The 22415-nt window shown below is 39.3% G+C and overlaps 1 protein-coding gene across 1 annotated transcript in view; it reads right to left on the bottom strand.

The window, feature by feature from the left end:
- Positions 1–2865: 2865 nt before the first annotated feature.
- Positions 2866–22415, bottom strand: part of DSG2 (desmoglein 2) — a 50693-nt gene continuing 31143 nt past the window's right edge. The window contains exons 9-15 of the mRNA XM_008955818.6: positions 20463–20728; positions 16317–16459; positions 15302–15529; positions 12751–12978; positions 10414–10535; positions 8876–9208; positions 2866–5998 (exon numbers count right to left, since the gene is read on the bottom strand). Coding sequence (XP_008954066.3) covers positions 4979–5998; positions 8876–9208; positions 10414–10535; positions 12751–12978; positions 15302–15529; positions 16317–16459; positions 20463–20728 — 2340 coding nt within the window. The 3' untranslated portion in view covers positions 2866–4978. The remainder of the gene's footprint in view (positions 5999–8875; positions 9209–10413; positions 10536–12750; positions 12979–15301; positions 15530–16316; positions 16460–20462; positions 20729–22415) is intronic.

Genomic DNA, 22415 nt, shown 5'->3' with positions numbered 1-22415 from the left:
AGAATGTGTTAGAAGAAAAACTTCAGGCAAATTAAATTTTACAAAGTTGGCTGGGTGTGGTGGCTCATGCCTGTAATCCCAGCAGTTTGGGAGGCTGAGGCTGGTGGATCACTTGAGGCCAGGAGTTCGAGACCAGCCTGGGCAACATGGGGAAACCCCATCTCTACTAAAAAAAAAAAAAAAAAAAAAAAAGCAAAAATTAGCCTGGTGTGGTGGCGTACACCTGTAATCCCAGCCCAGCTACTCAGGAGGCTGAGAGGAGAATCACTTGACCCTGGGAGGCGGAGGTTGCAGTGAGCGGAGATTCTGCCACTGCGCTCCAGCCTGGGTGACAGAGTGAGACTCCATCTCCAAAATAATAAAATAAATATATAAACAAATTTTACAAACTTTAATTGAGCAAAGAATAATTTGCAAATTGGGCAGCACCTAAACCAGAGTAGATTCAGAGCCACGCTGGCGCTGCCACGTGGTCAGAGAGGATTTATGGATAGAAAAAGGAAGTGAGGTACAGAATAGCAGGACTGGTTACAGCTCAGGGTTTGCCTTATTTGAATGCAGTTTGAACAGTTGGCTGCCTGTGAGTGGTTGAAGTATTGCGGCTGTGATTGCCTCAGACAAGAGTAGGTTACAGTCTGTTTACACATCCAGTTAGGTTATAGTTCACTAAGTATGGAGAAACCTTCAGGCCAAACTTAAAATATGTAACAAGGGCCAGGTGTGGTAATTCACGCCTGTAATCCCAGCACTTTGGGAGGCCGAGGCAGGCGGATCACCCGAGGTCGGGAGTTTGAGACCAGCCTGACCAATATGGAGAAACCTCGTCTCTATTAAAAATTCAAAATTAGCTGGGCGTGGTGGCGCATGCCTGTAACCCCAGCTACTTGGGAGGGTGAGGCAGGAGAATCATTTGAACCTGGGAGGCGGAGGTTGTGGTGAGCCGAGTTTGCGCCATTTCATTCACGTGAAACTCCGTCTCAAAAAAAAAAAAAAAAAAAAAAAAAAGGAAAAGAATGTAAGGAGGCAGCTTTAGGCTAAAGGTAATTAGCAGTTATAAATAGAGATGAAGAGAGGCATTTCATTATGATAAAAAGATCAGTTCTTCAGGAACACAGTAATCCTAAATGTACTTGTACCCAGTAACACAGGCAAAAAGTTTCAAAACACAGGAAACAAAAATAGAAAGAATTAAAGGGGGAAATAAGCAAAGCCACACTTGGGAGACTTCAACCTCTTAGTAATTAATGGAAACAGTAGACAAAGTAATTGGGAATGATATAGAGGATTAAAATAAAACATAATGAAACTAATAAATTTTGGTCCTTTAAGAAAGTCAGATTTAATGATCTGAAATGTCTCATTTTTAGGTGATGTTTGGTTAGCAACGTCCTACTGTAGACATTTTGATGTGGTGGTGATTGGAATATGGTCTGCAGAGATCAACCAGAATTAGCTCCATGTGCCACTTGGAGTGGGAACTGAAGTCACGCAGGAATAAACCAGTCTTCATGCTTTAGGATGTTCTGATGTGCCATTGTCGTGAAATCTTCATTCATGAGACATTCCAGTTTACCGGCAGTGTCGACTAGAATATGCTACAGCCCCCAAAATACGTTTTTAGTATAAGGATTATTTTGAGCTGATTATTTTGAGAAATAGCAGACGCAGGAGAAACTCTGAAGACAGAACGTAAGTTTACCTTTTGTAAAGGGATTTACATTTATAAGGGAAATGTCCATTTGTAAGGCTGTCTCCCTCTGTACCGGAAACACAGGATGACTATAAGTGACAAAGAGATTAATTTAAATCTGCATGACAAATCTTAAGCTTACCAGACTTCTCCTGGTCACCTTCCCATAACTTGTTTCCCCTGCCCAGAAGCCCCTAATCCCCTTTCCTATGTTTTAGCCCAAGTTGGTATATTATTAAATTAAATTGGGCCTGAGGCTGCCTCCATACCTTAAGTCCCCACATGACGAACTGCAGCCTAGCTTGGTACATAAATGAACTGAAAGCCTAATTTAGGAGTATATTTTTGTAATACATAGCTGAGCGTCAATCAATCACAGCAGCTGAGTTTCAGCCAGTCACTGGCTGCCAACTGATCAGCCCACCTCCAAATAAGGCAAAGGCTCAGCTGTAACCAATCAAGCAGCTTCCCTACCTCACTTCCATTTTCTGTCTATGAATACGGCCTGCTCATTATTGTAGAATAGAGTTCTCTGAACCTTTTCTAGTTCCAGGGCAGCCCAATTTTGTGAACCTTTCTTTGCTTAAGTAAACTGTTAGACTTAATTTGTTTAAAGCTCTTAACATTTTACACCCAAGTTCTAACCACCCCTTTGAGCTGCTCATTCCAGTTACTCCAAAGCATGCATGAGATACACATGTTAACAGACTAATGTTTGTTTTTCTCTTGTTAATCTGTGTTTTGTTACAGAGCCCCAGCTAGGGACCTAGAAGAAAATTTGTTTTTCTTCTCTTATAGCAGCAACTCTGATCTTTTCCCTTCTAAACTATAACAAGCAATTAAAACAGCCTCTCAAACATTGGTAGAATGATTTCATCTCTTTGGGTTAGATATACTAGCCTTCTTCTGCCAAACCCAACAGATTTCTCCAGCGTTACTCTGGGCAGAGAGCAACCTTCACTTCCTTAGGAACAAGGTTGCCAGAGTTGGACAATGAAAATGCCAAGTACCCAGATAAATTTGAATTTTAGATAACCGATAACTTTTTTTATTGCAAGTAGATCTAATTAAATAACAAAGTCCAAGAAACACCTGCCTTTAAGGCACTCTCCCTAACAAACTGAGTTATATTCCTTGTAAAATATATAGAGAAATAAAAATCTATGGGGAAAGGGTCACTCTAAAGATACTTTTTATTTAAATATTTTATGATGATACATATACAAATATAATCTTCCAAAAAACAAATGTAAAACTAATACAAATCACTTTTTCAGGAACAAAGAAAATCATTTAGAAAATGTGATTATGCTATAAGAGGCAGGTTAGGTTTCCAAGGCTGCTCAAGGTGGAAGCTTAAGACCAACTTTTGTTTGAGTACATAGGTGATATTTACATTTTCATATACTAGTGATATTCCTGTTGCATACTTGGCAAAATAAAACTGATAGTAAGTCTATAATAATAAAAGAAACAACAATTACTAAGTAAACAATTCTAGATGATGGAAGAGTAACCTCCATTTAAGCTACAGACTTAGATGTCTAAAAATATGTGTCCTGATCTGTACACAGTTAGTGGGAGCACACTATATAAATCCTTTGCATGACACCATTCAACAATATTTTTTAAAGTCTACAAAATTTTAAAGTTTCACTTCCCTAGCAAAATATCTTCAGTCAAGAAATTAGTCTTTGAAAATTATGAAAATTGTTGTGGGAAATATTTATACAAATTATTACTGATAATGCACATATATTTTGAAACATTGTTTCTAGAAGCAATAAAATATAACCTATTTAGGAGATAATCCAAATGATTTGTAAAAAAATTAACTTGTAGAAAAGGGAAGGATGTTGTGTAAAATCAAGTCAATTATTTGAGGTTTTTATAATATTGAGTACTTATGTACTAAGTCACACCCAGCCAGTCAATAACTGAGAAATCAAAATAAAATAATAATTTCAAAGAATTACAGAAATACAGGGCCTTTTGAGATTTTTGGCAATCGTAAACAAAAACGAATGGTTTTTACAATTCAGTGTAATTCTACGAATATTTATTTGGCACCCTTGTTAGGCACTGAGGCTACACAGCAGTGAAATAGGCCTAGTTGTTCTCACAACTAGAGAACATAGTTGGTTAATGTAGCTGCACTGAATTGTGGCTGTTTAGAAGATAATATGGCTTTTTTAAGTATACTATTACTATAAGAAGTAAAATTATTTTATACTTATAAATTTTGTTTTGGATTATTCAACTGAATTTGGAGTGTTCAGAATTTTCATGGCGGTTGAGACGAGGAAGAGGTATAATGCTATTTTTTTTTTCTTTTCTTTTTTTTTTTTAGACGGAATCTCACTCTGTTGCCCAGACTGGAGTGCAATGGTGCGATCTCGGCTCACTGCAACCTCTGCCTCCCGGGTTCAAGTGATTCTCCTGCCTCAGCCTCCCAAGTAGCTGGGATTACAGGCACCCACCATCACGCCCAGCTAATTTTTGTATTTTTAGTAGAGACGGGGTTTCACCAGGTTGGCCTGGCTGATCTCAAACTCCTGACCTCAGTTGATCCACCCGCCTCGGCCTCCCAAAGTGCTGGGATTACAGGCGTTAGCCACCACCCCTGGCCAGTATAATGCTATTTTTAAGACTATACAGTATGTATGTGCACACACACACACAAGTCATGTGCACAGAAACATACAATGTGTATTCTTATCATCAATGGTCCAATTTAATGAATCACACACAGATTAAAAGGGTTCAAGTCTTAAAGAAGTTATGAGCACCATAACTGGTGCTCAGACTGTGCATGTATCATCTTTGGATCAATGAGTTGTTGAAAATATGCTAGATGCAGTAAAGTACAGAATACAGAACATCAATGTTTAATGTTAATATGGTAGGCAAAGAGACCCAATCAGTTTCCTGGGTTGCTTTACTGGACGGCTGATGAACTAGATACTCTGTTCACTTGGTAAATTCTCAGAAGCCAGATTGACTCTGTATGTATCTTGTTTTATCAGGATTGTTTGCATAGCTTGCTAAAAGGCACCTAAGCAGCATCATCATCTCTATGTCCTCAGTAAATTGTGGAACATTTCTAAAATACACTCCTGGAAGCAGAGACAGTGTGGTCCTTTGCATATCAGTGACTGAGAAAAATTTTAAGATCAATGTGTATGTGTCTCTGTGTGTCTGTAAGGCTCATGAAAAATCAGGTACATTGGAAACATGAAATTAGTCACTGCTAATTAAACTCTGGGTCAGTTTGTGGCTGACTGCTGTTTAGGAGTAAGAATGCTGTACAGTGCTATGCTTGGTGACTCTGGTGGAAGATGTGGTTATGGTAGAATTAGAATGACCAGATTCCTCTAAACCAAAATCTGGCAGAGGGCCAGGGACTCCAGCTCCAGACACCGTGGTGTTCCTAGCCTTCATAGAATTTTCAGTGGGAATCTGGTAACTGGATTGCAGAGTGGAAGCAGGTGCTAGAACTCTTTCTGTCACTGTCACATTCTGTCCTACTGCTATATTAGGCATGGCCAGAGGCTGCACACCTGAGCTGGGGGCAAGGAAGCTCTCTCTTTCCCTCACCATGACGTAAGGTGCATCTTGAAGATGCTGAGTGCCTTCCAGAGGATTCGATCCACCCCCATGAGGCTGTATTACTCTTTCAGTGACCACAACTGTACCTTCATTAGCATAAGGCTGATCTACCAAGGTAGAAGCTGGAGCATACACCCTCTCTGTCACAATAAGGCTCTGTGGCTGGCTAGGACCCAGGATCACAGTGGTTGGTGGCATAGTGGACCCTGTGACATAGGAAGTTTCTGTTGCTATCACATTTCTAGAAGCCATTGGGTCAGGAAGAGGTGTAGCTACCTTTTGCGCCTGCCTAGAAGACACAGATCTTTCAGTGACTATTTCCTGAGTTACTTTCTCTGCATTGGCTTCTTGCAAAGATTTTGGAACTGGGAAGCTACTGCCAGAGGAGTAGGTATTCTCTGAATTAACCATAGTTTGCTCATAGAGTGAATGTGAAGCTGTGTTCATACTTGTTTCTGTGGCAGGTTTTTGTCTCTGCTCAATTTCCATATTTATATCTATTTTTTGACCCAGGCAAACTTCAGCTAGTGTCTTGAATTTAAGTCCCAAATCATCTAAGAAGCGGTCATCTAGCTCTCCTTCAATAAAACTGCAACAACCAATAGAAGCATTCAGCGATTCAGTTTCTTCCTGAGAATAAACCAGAAGGCAATCTTTGGCTGTGTGATTTTCATCTTCCTCAGTGTAAGAGGCCGCTTTCTAAAATGAAAACAAAGCAAAACAAACACAAAACAGACAAATAATTAGCAATATAAATTCATTTTAAAACAAGACTCTATATTCCTGTTCAAAATGCAGTAATGTGAATTTAATTACAAGGAACCATCAGGGAAACACAAATTGAGAGATCCTACGACACAACTGGACTGTATTCTTAAAAAAAATTAATATCAGGGAAAAAATAGAAAGGCAGAGGGGACTGTTTCAGATTAAGGGAGACTAAAGTGTCAGGACAACTAAATGGAATGCAGGATCCTGAGAAAAACAAAATTGCTGTAAAAGATAGTGTGATAGTTGGCTAAACTGAAATATGGACTGTGTCAATATTAAAGTTCTACATTTGTTAACTGTACTATAGTAATGTAAGAGAATGTGTGTGAATGTGTGTCAGTGAGAGAGAGACAGAGAAAATGGAAAAGCAAATAGCAAATGTGGCAAAATGTTTATTGGGTTCAAAATTTCTATTCTTGCAAATTTTCTGATAACTTTGAAATTACTTCCAAATCAAAAGTTAGTACATACATACATAACCAAGAATGACTGGAGCAGGATTAGAGTGGAGAGAGGGAAAACTTACCAAAAGAAAACAAACAGGACGCTAGAATTGAGCTTAGCAGTGAGACAGGAAAGGCCAAGAAATGGTTTTGCTTGACACCACCCACATCCCTGTTAAGCTAATACTTGAAGGTGGGTGAAGGATGGTATGAAAGATGGGAGGTTAAAAAAGAGCAGAAAGTGGGAAAGCACGCTAATAATTTGCAAATTTAGAAGAGGGGGACAGAAGTAACTTGCTTTCCTCAATGGAAGCCCCTCCCCTTACTCCTCTCTAGGGCCCTTCAGATGCCTTATATTCCAACTCTGTCCATTCTCATGGGAGCACAGGGCCTTGTTCTCCAGAAAACCACCCAGTCCTACCTTTTAAAAAATTATTCTTACTATGTCTGTAAGATCTGTAGTAAAGTTCTTTATTTTATTTCTAACATCCATAGTTTGTGCTTAATCTCTTAATATCCTAATTAGTCTGGTAAAATGTTTATCAATTTTATTGACCTCTTTAAATAATAAGCTTGTGGCTTCAATTTTTTTTCTTATTACTTTTTGCTAAATATTTCATTGATTTCTGCTCTAAAATTCATCATTATCTTATTTCTGCTTGTTTTGGGTTTAATTTGCTCTTCTAACTTCTGAGGGTGGAAGCTTAGGTCACTGATTTGAGAACCATCTTCTAATATAACCATTTTTGCTACAATTTCCCTTCAAGCATCACTTTAGTAGTACCCCACAAATTTTCATGAAGTATAATTTAATTTGCAGTCATGTGTATTTATAAATATTTGAGTATATTTTATATATCTCTTTGTTACTGATCTCTGGTTTTAATTTTTTTTTCGTCAAAGTACATTGTATGACTGCAGTTCTTTAAAAGTTATTTACATTTATTTAATGTTCTAGAATACAGTCTATATGAAAAAGCATGTGTATTCTGCTTCTGTTGCATAGAGTGTTCTGTCAGTATCAACTAGATCCATTTGGTTCACAGTACTAAGTTTTCTATATGCTTACTGATTCTGTCACTTGTTCTTTCATTTACTGATAGATCAGGTTGAACTCTCCAACTATCATTATGAATTTGTCTGTTTCTCTTTCAGTTGTTTTTGCTTTAAGTTTTAAAAATTTCTGTTATTAGGTTCTGACATATTTAGGAGTTTCAGGCCTCCTGATGAACTGACTCATTTTTCATTATGAACTATCCCTCATTATTCCTGGTAATATTTCTTGTTCTGAAGTATACTTTATCTCTATGTTATACTTTTTTTTTTTTTTTTTTTTAGACAGAGTTTCACTCTGTTGCCCAGGCTGGAGTGCAGTGGTATGATCACAGCTCACTGCATCCTTGGCTTTCCAGGCTCAAGTGATCCCCCTACCTCAGCCTTCTGAGTAGCTGGGACTACAGGTGTGTGCCAGCATGCCCGGCTAATTTTTTGTATTTTTGGAGAGATAGGGTTTTAACATATTGCCCAAGCTGGTCTTGAACTTCTGGGCTCAAGCGATCTGCCTGCCTTGATCTCCCAGAGTGCTGGGATCACAGGCATGAGCCATTGTGCCTGACCTCTACATTATACTTTTATTTTCAGTTCTGCTTCTAATTCCTCAATTCTAGCATGAGCTTCCTTATTGCATCTGATCATCTTCCTGGAACTTTTCTCATCATTTTTTGGTGGACCCTCATAATAGCAAAGCCAAGTACTCTCATACAGAAGGTAAAATTTAAATGGACTTAATAGATTGTGTTTTTTAGGTTATATATCCTCTGCCTCTCCTATGGAGCTCATCCCTACCAAGCCTGCTCCTGCAGAGGGATGCAACTTTCCGACCCACTGACATCTGTCTTGGTCATATGACTTGCTTTGGTCAATGAAATGTGGTGTAAAAAGGTGGAGGCTTTGAGAGCCATTGCCTGGTTCTGCCTTGTTCTTTTCTTTGGGTCACAAGGACGGCAGCTTCCCAGGTACAATCTGCTCTCTCAGTGTGCATCTTGATATGAAGACATCATGAAGGAAAGCAGAGCTGAGCTGACTGGCAAAAACATAACTGTAAGTGAGAAATATGCCTGTGTGAGAACTAAGATCATGGGGTGACTTGCTACTATAGCATAATTTAGCTAACACCGACTGATTCTGTGGGTCCCATTTCTCTTTCCTTATTGCCTATAAGTATTCCCTGAAAAAAGAAAAAAAAAAAAAACCCAAAGTCTCATTTGGATCCAAGGCAATGATTACCCTAATAATATCACACTCACATACAAATGTTCCCCCCACCCCCCACCACCAATACATAAAACTCACTCATCCTTACATCAGTGAAATAATTTCTTAAGAATTCTTCGTTCAGTGCAACAGCAGCTGCCTGAGCTCCGGCCATGTCTCTGGAAGCTCCTGTGGCCCTTGCGGTCTTCGTGGTTTCAGTGGTCATGATAGCGCCTGTGGCCCCTGTAAACTGGGTAGCTCTACCAGAAAGCAGGCTTCTGTGTTCTTCCCACCTTCCATCCATCTCAGACATCTCATGTTGCCCTTTGACAATGGAAGCAGAGCTACTTCCTTTCATCGTGGCTTCCTTGGCCATACCTCCTACTCCATTTCTTCCTACTAGACTGTCCCCTTGATCCACTGGCAGAAATGATGGCACCACCTGTGAGAGCAAACACAGCTGAGAACTGAGTCAGGAGGATGGAGGGAATCCTTCATCCTTGGTAGAAGGATCTGAGTCAAGTGGGCATAGGAAGGTATAAGCTATTTCCACTGAGGCCAGTTAGAAAAAGTATTTTGAGTTGAATAACTTATGTAAGTCTTATGAAGATCTTCTTTCTTCTCTCTTCTTGTTTTATAGGTGGATAGAACCCAAAGAGAAAACAAAGCCCAAACAGTCACAGCTCCTTTATTCTATGCGACCAATGGCATTTCAACCTCCCTCTACAGTTTGATACCTTCTTCTATAGCTACAGAATTCTTAACTTTGTTTTGACCTGGATCCATGGCCACCCAAAATAAAGACTATATTTCTAAGCCTCTGATGCCGCTAGGTATAGCCACCTGACTAAACTGTGGTCAATGTGAATGAAGCAGAAATGGTGTACACAAGTTCCGGGAAGTGTGCTTAAAGAGGGTTCTTCACTTTTCTCCCATCTGCTGGTTAGAATGTGGGGACGGCAGCTAGGTAGCTAGAACTAGGACATGAGGACAGTGTGGGAATGGAACTCAACCATGGAAGAAAAACAAGGAAGAGGGAACTGGGGACCATGCTGCGGATGAATCATCATGTTGATCTTGGAATGACCATTTTAGGATTAAGCCACTGTTATTCTGAGTTCCCTGCCACCTGATGCTAAATCCTATCCTATTAGAAATGGTGCTCATAACAGATGGTGGTGAGAGGTCCAGGGTGAAGATGCAACAGAGAGACAAAGGGATATGGCTATGATGTAGTTGGGAAATGGGGTTTTGCAACATTTTACAAGTGTCATGGGGGTTGTGGGCTTACCTCTGCAAACCCTATGTATTGAGGGAAATGGAAATGAAGCAGTTCCTGGTTATGAAAACTGCCCATTTAATGTTGGGACAAAAGACTAAGATTCCTACACACTCTTGCTCTTCCTGAACCTTGCTCTACATTCTCTACAACATGGGAAGTGTCAAAACAGAGTAAAACTATCTCAATTCTACCCCGGCAACAAACACAAAATATGCTGTCATTTGAACTCTTTGCTTAACAAAGGCACATGAGTGAAATCCATAGTGATCACTTTACTCACTCAACCAAACATGTAAGAAACACTTCCCTAGGCCCCTTTAAAACCCAAGAAGAAGACAAGTCATATTGACATCTGATCCACTGACCTTGTCTTCAGGTGGTGCTCCTTCATTATTCCAAGGATGCAGCATCTCTATGGTGCCAGGTATGGGGGTAAAGCCTTTGGCGCCCTTTCCGCAATGGCACATCAGCAGTAAAAGTGGTACCACTGTACAGACACAAAATTGAACACAGATAAGGTTAACCTTGATATATTCCTAATTTATATTGCACAATTTTGGAATTTGCATGTCCCTTCCTGGACTTGTCTTCACTTATTTACAGCTCTATTTTTCTTTTCTTCACCCTGATCCAACCTTACCAAGCTTGTTTTGGGTGAATTACTCCAAAACCCGAAGGCAGGATGAGGGAGTCTTACAGATTCAAGGCCTTGTTCATCAAAAAGAGGCTGTCTGTGGATGCTGAGTGGAATACCAAGACTAGGTTCAGATAGTATCCAAATCATCAAAACCAGCTTAAAGATTAATTTTTTTAAAACTATGGTCCAATTAAAAAAAAAATCACTGTTGCAAAAATATATGTATTATTGAAAACAGTAATTAGAAATAATAAAGTGAAACATATAACAATTTCAGAGCCCTCTTCTTAGATTTTATTTTACCCCTAGGAGGAAGCAAAGACCAAGGCTGACCCCTTGATCAATGCAGTAAAGAATTAAACACACCTGCATGCCCATCTGCCACTCCCATTTGGCAGCTTCCAATGATGAACTGGCTACTGCCTAGATTCGTTTTTATGTCAAACAAACAGTCAACAGCACATTAACTACAGCTACTATGATTAATAAGACTGAAATCAGCCAGTGGCAATTCAACAATTTTAACAAACATTCATCAAGTGTCTATTATGTGCCAAGTACCACATTAGGCTCCACGGAATCTGAGATGAGAAAGCAGTGCAAGGAATCCCTGAGCAAAAGATACAGTCCCAGCTCCAGTACCTACCTACAAACTTGGTAAGCTGAGACAAGTCATTTACCGTTATGTATCTGTATATGTAGCCACAGCATGGAGATGATGGTATAAAAGTACACTGCAGACTGTTGAGTGCTGTGCATTCAATTGCACATCTATCAATGGCTCTAATACAGCAGTCCCCAACCTTTTTGACACCAGGGACTGGTTTCATGGAAGACAGTTTTTCCACAGGGAAGTTAGGGGTAGGGGGGTTGGTTTTGGGATAACTCAAGTGCATTACATTTATTGTGTACTTTATTTCTATTATTATTACATTGCAATATATAATGAAATAATTATACAACTCACCATAATGTAGAATCAGTGGGAGCCCTGAGCTTATTTTTCTGCAACTAGATGGTCCCATCTGGGGGTGATGGGAGACAGTGACAGGTCATCAGGCATTAGATTCTCATAAGGAGCACGCAACCTGGATCTCTTGGCATGAGTAGTTCACGATAGAGTTTGAGCTCCTATAAGAATCGAATGCCAGCACTTATCTAACAGGAGGTAGAGCTCAGGTGGTAACACGAGCGATGGGGAGTGGCTGTAAATACAGATGAAGCTTCACTCACTCTTCCACCACTCACCTCCTGCTGTGCGGCCTGGTTCCTAACAGGCCACGGACAGGTGCTGGTCTGTAGCCTGGGGGTTGGGGACCCCTTGTCTAACAGACCTCTCCTCTGTCACTGCACTAGCCTAGGCTGCCTTGGAGGCGGCCCTCTGTCCATATTCAGTGGTCAAGTAGAGTGATATTTCATGTGACCTCAGGATGCAGTCCCTTGTTCTTTTATAAAAGGAAACCCGAGGTCTTTGGAGTGTGGGTAGGGCAGGCAGGACTGGTTGAGAACATCTTACGGTCAGGAAGGACAGGAAGTGCTCAGAGGGTCTGCCTACTTTTGGTGCTGATGAAGAAACAAGCCAAGCGGGGAATATCAGGGAGGCGGAGCTCTGATAAGTTGAATGTACAAAGCAGGATTGATTGGAATAAGCTGGGTTTGTAAAAAACCTTGTGCCCATAACCCAAAGTCATGCAACACATCTTTTTTGAGCACTTACTACATGCAAGGCTCTGTTCCACACACTGGGAATACAGCAGTGAAGAGAACAGACAGCATGCTGCCCTCACAGAGCTCATCGAAATGGGAATACCAGCGAAGTTTATGCCAGTAGTTCCTAAGTTACTGAAATCAGAAAAGGATATACATTTATAAAACAAAATTCTGAAGAGTCTTATATTATGCTTTGGTGATTTGCCAATCATCAGTTGTTTCCCTATTCACCCTCAAAGTGCTCTAGTGCGGTTAAAGAATGACTGTGAAGAAATCAATGGCTACCATAGTAACACATCTCCAGGAGTACACTCAGATTCCCAAAAGCACAACAGAGTGGCTTTTAAAGACTTACATAGCAGGAGCAGAAAGGCCAAAATCATGAGCGCAATTGCTGCGGGTCCCAGGCCCACATAGGAGTCGTGCTGTGCTTCCCTGCAGCCGCTGCCATGCAGACACTCACAAACTGTGAGTGTAAGGATCTGCTTTTCAGGACAACTAAAACCCTGATTGTCTGAAATCAGGAACTGAATTTCACTTCTCCCAAGCTTTTTCTCACTTTGTTGCAGCAGCACACTGGTACCTACAAGGTTGGGAGGCAGAAGGAAATAAAAACAAATGATTACCAAGGATGAGGCAACATTAAATTCCACAAATGTTCTTTCATTGCTGATTGTATTTAACTCCAATTAGGTACTTTGTTCTTCCTTCACTTATTGAAGTGTGCTCATTAAAATTTGTCTATAGGCCCTGAATATGCAGTTTAAATAGCAAAGGTTCAGACCTGGACACCTTACTTTCATGATGATTAGCTGTAACCAATGTGTGTGGGTCTAGGAAAGCTAGGAACTGTTCTATACGCTGGGAATACAGTGACAAACAAGTGGTGAGTTAACATTTCTACTGAATGACCTTTATTTTACCATTTCTTTAAAAAAAACTTCATTAAGGCAATTTTTCAAACATAGTAATAGAGAGAAGAGCATAACCCCCATGGTACCCATCCTCAGCGTTAATCATTTTCAACAATGGGCTGATCTTGTTTTCTCTAGTCCCTTCTTTTTTTGTTCTCAACACTATATACATTCAAAATGGAAAAAAAAATTCAAACCTAAAGAAAAGTTGAAAGAATATTTTAGTGAATATTAACAAACCCTTCACTAACTGTTTACCTTTTGCAACAATGCTTTCTTGCCCTCTATATACCCACTTTTTCTTTTTTTTAAAGTTTCTTAACTATTTCAAGGTAAGTTACAGATAGCACGACATTCTTCAGCATGCACCTTCTAAGATCAAGGAACATTAGCATTCTTACACTTCTTCTTCTTCTTCTTATTTTTTGAAATGGAGTCTCATTCTGTTGCCCAGGCTGGAGTGCTGTGCTGCCATCTTGGCTCACTGCAACCTCTGCCTCCCAGGTTCACCTGCCTCAGCCTTCTGAGTAGCTGGGATTACAGGTGCCCACTACCATGCCCAGCTAATTTTTGTATTTATAGTAGAGATGGAGTTTCACCATGCTGGCCAGGCTGGTCTCAAACTCCTGACCTCAAGTGATCCACCCGCCTCAGCCTCCCAAAGTGCTAGGATTAAGGCGTGAGCTACCATGCCCGGCTTCAACTTGTTATTGATAATATTCTCTAATATACAACTCAATGTATTTGTAAGTTAAATTTATTAGAATTTTAGAGTATAAGGATCATAGGGAGTTTTTTTTTTGAGACAGAGTCTCGCTCTGTTGCCCAGGCTGGAGTGCAGTGGCACAATCTCGGCTCACTGCAAGCTCTGCCTCCCGGGTTCATGCCATTCTCCTGCCTCAGCCTCCCGAGTAGCTGGGACTACAGGCGCCTGCCACCACGCCCGGCTAATTTTTTGTATTTTTAGTAGAGACGGGGTTTCACCGTGTTAGCCAGGATGGTCTCGATCTCCTGACCTCATGATCTGCCCGCCTTGGCCTCCCACAGTGCTGGGATTACAGGCGTGAGCCACCGCGCCTGGCTGGGAGGTTTTGTTAATTCAGATCACTGAAATATATAAGGAAACTAAATATATTAAATCTGTAAATACAGTTTGAAATATTGATGGTGTTTAATTTGTTAATTGGACTAAACATTATTCAAACCCTCTTAAAATGATTTCAAACATTTGCTAGACTTAACACAATAAAGCTGTAAATTAAAAAAAAAACCTGACTATTGTCTTTGAAATTTTACTGAAATGAAACCTAGTTGTTTAAAACAAAATAGTTTTCTGGATAGACTTTTCTGCATTCAGAACCACCCTGAAGGACATCTGAAAACTCACATCAACACATCATATGGTCCATGTGTCTAGATGTCCTGGATGTGGACATATGGACATGTCCACTGACATGGAGAAGGGGGGAATCAGATAACTCCCCTGTTATGTTGTTTCTATCATGTTCTAGGTTTGAGCTTTACTTACCTCCAGTTAAACCAAGGTATCCTCAGCTTTAATCAGGGAATAATGTTGAAGGAAGGATTAAATATGGTAATACATAGGATGGGCTAGCAGAATGCCTAGCACATAGCAAGTGCTCAATAAATGTTGTTTTAAATGGAATTACTGTTATTACAAGATTTTTAGAAGGCAAACTACTACGATTGTGGTGCTGACAAAGGCTTGGTACTCCTCACCTTACCAGACAAAACTACTTCAAGGGCTATTTAGGGAATACCCAGCTACCTTCAAGACATTTTAGATTATTTTTCTTCTCTCCATAAGCATATAAAAGATACTATATGTCAGTAGGTTCAGGACCTCATTTCATAAACTCCTTTAAAAAACTATATTGGAAATATAATTTATGAGAAGAAATACAACTTACAAATATTTTAGATATCATGCTTAATATTTAGATTTCTATGTAGTCCAGTGATTTTGCTTACTTTCTTGGCGTGCTATTTTCCATTTTTCTGCCATGCCAGGTGGTTTGTCAATGACGGAGAAACTGAAAGGGCCACTGTTTGGGTGTCCATCCAGGTCCTCTGCAGTAACATTCACATACTGTGCATCGTGACAGATTGTCTGCACAGGCTCTATCAGTGTGGGACAGTTGTCATTGATGTCTTCAACATTGATAAGGACTGTGCCAGTGATGGTTTTTCTAGGATAATCTTAAAAATAAGAGAGAAAAAGTATGTACATTCTGTTCCTATTGCTGACAACAGACATAGTTTGAATTCCCTTGCCAATCTGGAGTGGAGAAGGTACTAACCACTTAGGACATTTTCTATCCTAGATATGTTTCAAATTTGGACCAAGTAATATCTTTTAATCCACTTACCGAGTAGAAATGTGAGATTTATCTACTGGAGAAATTAGGTGCTTATTTCATCTTACTAAAAAATTTTTTTAGACATCTATTTTTTAATTTTATCTACCCCTCAAATTTTTTTTGAAGATGGTGTCTTGCTTTTTTGTCCAGGCTGGTCTCAAACTCCTGGGCTCAAGTGTTCCAACCATCTCAGTTGCCTGAGTAGCTGGGATTACAGACACAAGCAACTGTGCTGGGGTGAGATTAGGTTTTTGTTTTTGTTTTTTTTTTTGAGTTGGAGTCTCCCTTTGTCTGGCGCGATCTCCGCTCCTCTACCTCCTGGGTTCAAGCAATTCTCCTGCCTCAGCCTCTTGAGTAGCTGGGACTACAGATGCATGCCACCATGCCCAGCTAATTTTTGTATTTTTAGTAGAGACGGGGTTTCACCATGTTGGCCAGAATGGTCTCGATCTCTTGACCTTGTGATCCACCTGCCTTGGCCTCCCAAAGTGCTGGGATTACAGGCGTGAGCCACTGCTCCCGGCCGAGATTAGGTTTTTATACACAATCAAATCAATGGTTTCTGATGTTGGAAAATAAAAATCTAAATACATATAATCAAGAAAAAGATCTATTTAATAACTTACCTTCTGATATGGCCACAATCTTTACAGTGTATGTGCCATTTTGAACATATCTAGATTCAAAATCAGGAAGTTCTGCAAGTTTAATTTCAGATGTGACAGAATCCACAGAGATCCAATTATCTCTATCTTCTAATTTTACATATCTGTCATAAAACAAACATAAAATTAATTTTGAATTCTGCATGAATTGGAAATCTCTAACATCTACAGCTCTTTCAAGCTTACTTTTCTTCTCTTTAAATATGTTCTTATTACAGGCATTTGTTTTGAATGTTTTTAATTTTGTAAAACCATCCTAAAAGCCCCTCTCTTTACTGCATGTCACACTTAAATTGGACCTTCCTTATTCCCGCAACATACCCAAGACATAAAATTAAGGGTGATTCTCTTGAGCCCACTAACCACTAACTCAAGTTTTTAAGTTGCTCTGCAGTCTGTCCTATGGCATTTGATTTAGTGTCCCTTAAAGTTGGGTTAAACTTTTGGGGAATAACTTAGTTATACAATAAGCACTGGTGGAGAAGAGCAGTCTTATGTTCTGTTGTTTATTGGGGGCGTTAGCAACATTTACAAACATCAACTGTAAAAATCAATGATCACAGGGGCCAGGTGCGGTGGCTCATGCCTGTAATCCCAGCACATTGGGAGGCTGAGGCGGGTGGATCACTTAAGGTCAGGAGTTTGAGACCAGCCTGGTCAACATGGTGAAACCCCGTCTCTACTAAAAACACAAAAAATGCCGGGCACGGTGGCACGTGCCTGTAATCCCAGCTCCTCAGGAGGCTGTGGCAGGAGAACTGCTTGAACCCAGGAGGTGAAGGTTGCAGTGAGCCGAGATCGCACCACTGCACTCTAGCCTGAGTGACAGAGCAAAACTCTGTCTCAAAAAAAAAATCAATGATCATTTTAAACGGAAGCATCTACAAATTTTCTGATACTGTTGATTATTGGGGTAATAATTTTCTTTCAGGTAGAACTGGTTAAAAGTGGAAACAATGCCGATAAAATCGTTTCTGGGTTTCTTCCCTCAAAGCAAGGAGAATTAGTGTGGAAGGAGCCAATGCTGGGAGAGCAAGGCAAATGTCCATATTATGTTTTCAGAAACGTATGTAACTGGCTGAGCGTGGTGGCTCACACCTATCATCCTAGCACTTTGGGAAGCCAAGTCGGATGGATCACCTGAGGTCAGGAGTTCAAGACCAGCCTGACCAACAGGGTAAAACCCCATCTCTACTAAAAATACAAAAATTATCTGGGTGTGGTGGTGGGCACCTGTAATTCCAGCTATTTGGGAGGCTGAAGCAGAACTGCTTGAACCCGGGAGGCAGAGGTTGCAGTAAGCCGAGATCGTGCCACTGCACTCCAGCCTGAGTGACAGAGCAAGACTTAGTCTCAAAAAAAAAAAAAAAAAGAAATGTATGTAATTAGTTAATGAATACCAATGAGTTTAACATAAAAATACCAGTACCAACCAAACATATGAGTATCTTGGTTTGCTCAATCAAATTGTTAATTTATTTTCTATTAAGTGGCTTCGAGCACACAGGAATGAGAGGCTAATTTATAGCAATATTTATTTATAGTGCTATTTCCAATTATACACTTGAACTAAATTTTTCTGCCTCTTAATATTGCTACCAGTAAATAATAATACATTTTGATTTTCACAATTAGTTTTGAATTTCATGTCTGAAATTTTAAAGCTTAGACATAAGTTGCTGTGTATGGTTTACCAACATTCATACTGATAATAAAGGCAGAGTCTTAGAAATAGGGATTACATTTCACAATGTGCTTGTTTAATCTCATTTAAGAAATCTTCTGTTCTCTGTTGTAAAAGCTAGACATCATTCAAGTAGCATAGCTGCTTACATGTTATATCAAATATCTGTAAACAGCTGATACACATGAATAATCAATAAAACAGTAAATTATGACAAACAGTCTGGAATGCAGTGGTGTGATGGCGACTCGCTGGAACCTTGAACTCCTAGGCTTAAGCAATCCCCCTGTCTAAGCCTCCCCAGTAGTGGGGACTACAAACATGTGCCACCATGCCTGGCTAATTGAAAAAAAATTTTTTTTTTGTAGAGACAAGGTCTTGCTGTGTTGCCCAGGTTGGTCTTGAACTCCTGGCCTCAAGTGATCCTCCTGCCTCGGATTCTTGAGTGCTGAGATGCCAGGCATGAACCCACCACACCCAGCCCCTTATCAGTGTTTCAAAATAACAACCACTAATTAGTTAGGTAAACATTTGGAAAATAATTTAACTTGGCTGTGTCTCCATTCCTTATCTGTAAAATAATAGGTTTGAGCTGGTCTTTAAGACCTTTTCTTTCTAAAATTCTGTAACTGCATTCTAAAGAATACAATAAAACACTAAGAAATAAAAAAGGCAGGGTTCATTATTCTTCCAGGCAGAACACACAATCTTTTGATGTATTCATGGCCCTAAACAAACAAACAAACAAACAAACAAACAAAAAAAAAAAAACAGCAGCCAAAAGTCAATACTTTGGTGGGAAACAGAAGCTTCAATAAGTGGCCACATATTATTGGTATATAACTAGTTTGAACATATAAGTTTCTCCATAGACAGCAGTGAAAAATGATCACATAGAAAATTCATCCTCAATTTTGTAAATTCAGTTGGGTATACTGTCTTATGAGGTATAGAGCTGAGAAAATTAAAACTAGACCAACTAGACCACATAACTCAAGAGGAGCACAGCGGGCCAAAGAATGTCACCAAGGCACTACAGAAAATATGTGGAAGCTGTTTGTTAACATTACTTTGGAAAAAACGTTATTTAAGGAATTCCATGAAAAGGCGATTCACTAAAAGGAAAAAGGTTGTTGAGGAGCTTCTTCCACATTTTCATTCTTGCTACACTTGGCGATGCACTTAAATACAATGTTTTAGGAAGCACTGGTACACAGGGACTGCTATGATTTTAATGTTTGTAACCCTCGTAAATTCTTATGTTGGAGTCTAATATGCAGTATGATCATATTAAGAGGTGGGGCCTTTGGTAAGTGATTAAGTCATGAGGGCACCACCCTCATGAATGGAATTAGTGCTCTTAAAAAAGAGACTCCAGTGAGTTCCCTTGCTCCTTTGGCCACGTGAGGATGCAGCAAGATGGTGCCATTTTGGAAGCAGACAGCGAGACTCACCAGATACCAAATCTGTTGGCTGGTGCCTTGATGGACTTCCCAGCCTTCAGAACTGTGAGTAACAAATCTGCTGTTTATAAATTACTTGGTCTAATGTATTTTTGTTACAGCAGCTCAAATGGACTAAGACAGGGACACAGGTGTATAAGGACACTCAAGCAACCAGGCAGCTCTGGCACTGAGCAGGAAGTCACTAAAGTTGTGTCTGGGACAGCAGGTGGGGATTCTTTAAATTCAACTGCAGTAACAGTAACTAGAGCTCCATAAATAACAGCTCTGTAGAGAATGGTCTTTCCGTGGCATGGCACGGAGATCTAAGATGTAAATTTACTTTGAAAATTTGAAAGCATCACACAATAAGGTGCCACTACAGAGTGGACACAAACTAGTCTCTTCCAACACAGTGAGCATCTTGTAGGTTCTCAATAAATGTACTCTGAGTAAAGGTCACCATGATCAAGACAAACATAAACAGTGTAGAAGGCTCATTAATCTCTGAAACAAATAGGTTTAAATGAAGATTCATTCCCAAGATTTATGCGTTAAGTAAAGCTGGTTTCCCCATATTAAAATACATTATGTAACTTGTATAAAGTAAATCTTGTGGATGTTATCTGCTATGTTCTCACCCTCCAGTAATAATCTTTCAGGAAATAAGACAGGTTTTAAAAAGTTTTTTCCTGAACTTTTCCTTTGTTGCTTTTTAGCCATCTCTAGCCAGAACTGTTTCAGTGGTGAGTAAACCAGCTTCCTCCTCACACACAGGTGGTTGAAGAAGGTGGATTCTGGTGAAAATTCCCCCTCATCTCTCAGTTATAGACACATCTTTGGAAAATTTAACTTGTAGACCTTTGGGGAACTATAATGCTGGATTTGAAGGAATGAAGTGTTCAGATTTGATTATGATTTTTGAAAATAGGCACTGAAAATAATTTAAAATAAAGAAATACACGTGTCACTCTCTCTTACCTTGCATGGGCTGGTAGTCCAGTGTCCTCATCAAAAGCTTGAAAATTTCCAATTATTTGGCCTTTGCTTGATCTATCCATGCTCTCGCTAACATAAATTGAGATGACGCTGCTTTTAAAATGAATGCCTTCTTTCACATTTTTCACTTTGACCTTGATGGGAATGGGTGTAGGCTTGTATTTACTCCTAATTGACTTGTGAAAAGCTGCTTTATTAGCGACAATAACACTGAAGTCAAGATTCTTCATTTCTTCATAATCTACTTCCTGAAAGGGAAAACCAAAGGGAATTCTTTTCAAAGAGAAAACAGAAGACATACATACATATACATATACACGTGTGGTTTTAATGTTAGATACAATAATTTAATGCACAGGAAATATAGCAGCACTGAATAGTCCAACTCTTATACTGACACCAAGCAAATAAAAATTCCGTCAATCTGGATAGTCATAAATGTTAAGGATGTTTAGGAAGTATTACCAATTTATTTTCCTAAATGTTGAAATTACTGTAAATATATATATATACATATTTTGTTCAGGCATGGTGGCTCATGCCTGTAATCCCAGCACTTTGGGAAGCCAAGGCAGGTAGATCACTTGAGCCCAGAAGTTTGAGACCAGCCTGGGCAACATAGGGAGTTCCCATCTGTACAAAAAAATACAAAAATTAGCTGGGCATGATAGCTCGTGCTTGTGGTCCTAGCTACTCAGGAGGCTGAGGTGGGAGGATTGCTTGAGCCCAGAGGGTTGAGGCTGCAGTGAGCCATGATCATGCCACTGCACTTCAGCCTGGGCAATAAAGTTCTCAAAACATACACACACACATATCTATAGATATGTGTATATATATTTAACAATCTGAAGTGATTTTTTTTCTAATGTAAAAAATTAGTGGGCATTCAGTATAAATCAGTATTCCTTAAAATGTGTTCTATGGGTTTATTTTAGTGAAAATAAGTAGTGGTAGCTCTGTGAGCTCTGTCCCTCTAATATAGCTATATGTTACACATTAGCATATTAAAATACTTGAATTCCTGGAGTAAAGAAGAAACCTAGAGATTTTCAAATCTGTTTAAACAAAGAACCCCACTCTCCTCTTTTTTAGTATAATACCTATTAATATCTGGTTTGCTGTTAATTCCATAAAAGATTAAGCTTTCTTCAAATAGTTCTTTGTAATAGCACAATTTCCATTTGAAATAATCAGTTCATTACTGTATACATATTTTATGTTCCAACTTTTCAATGTTTCTTTTTATAAACATTTCCATAGTATTCCACTACTTAGATATAGACAGTCATTCTATAATTAGGCATTTGGGCTATCACAATTTCTAAATATAATTAATACTGCTCTCAGTATTTTTATACACATTATTTTTCCTCTGTTGACCTATATCCTATTACTAAAAGAACTACCTAAAGTTTACTTAGGTCCTGTTGCTTTTTATTTCCAGTATCTCTGACCATTTAGATGCACTAAACATTTTTGCTTGTTTCTTCAGTATAAAATTAAATATATTAGGCATGTTTACATGAATTACAGCAAAGCTTTTCACTTGTTTTTTGGAGAATTCATTGTGAATTTCCTTCCTTTGGAGCTACCACTACTTATTTTCACCAAAATAAGTCAGTCAGTTTTCCTCTCTATTGGGCTCTGGATGGATCACAACTTCTGCACCCTTTAAAAATATGGATCACTATGATGTTGAGACAAGGACACAGGAGAAAAAGACTAGAGAAAATACATCCTTTGTGATTGTAATATCTTTGTGAAAGCTTGTTAGTTTATTTAAGTCACTCTTGCACTTGACATGCTTGTTTGATGGCATGATATATGCCGGATGAGAAATAAAATCTTCCAACCAGATGTCATTAGTATCCAAAGGCCAAGACCATGAAAAAATAAATAAATAAATAAAAGCTAGGTATTGGGGCCATAAGTGTT

Source organism: Pan paniscus, chromosome 17 (assembly GCF_029289425.2).
Source record: "Pan paniscus chromosome 17, NHGRI_mPanPan1-v2.0_pri, whole genome shotgun sequence".
NCBI lineage: Eukaryota > Metazoa > Chordata > Mammalia > Primates > Hominidae > Pan > Pan paniscus.
Note: the sequence above shows the minus strand (reverse complement) of the source record. Positions and strands in the feature narration are given on the sequence as shown.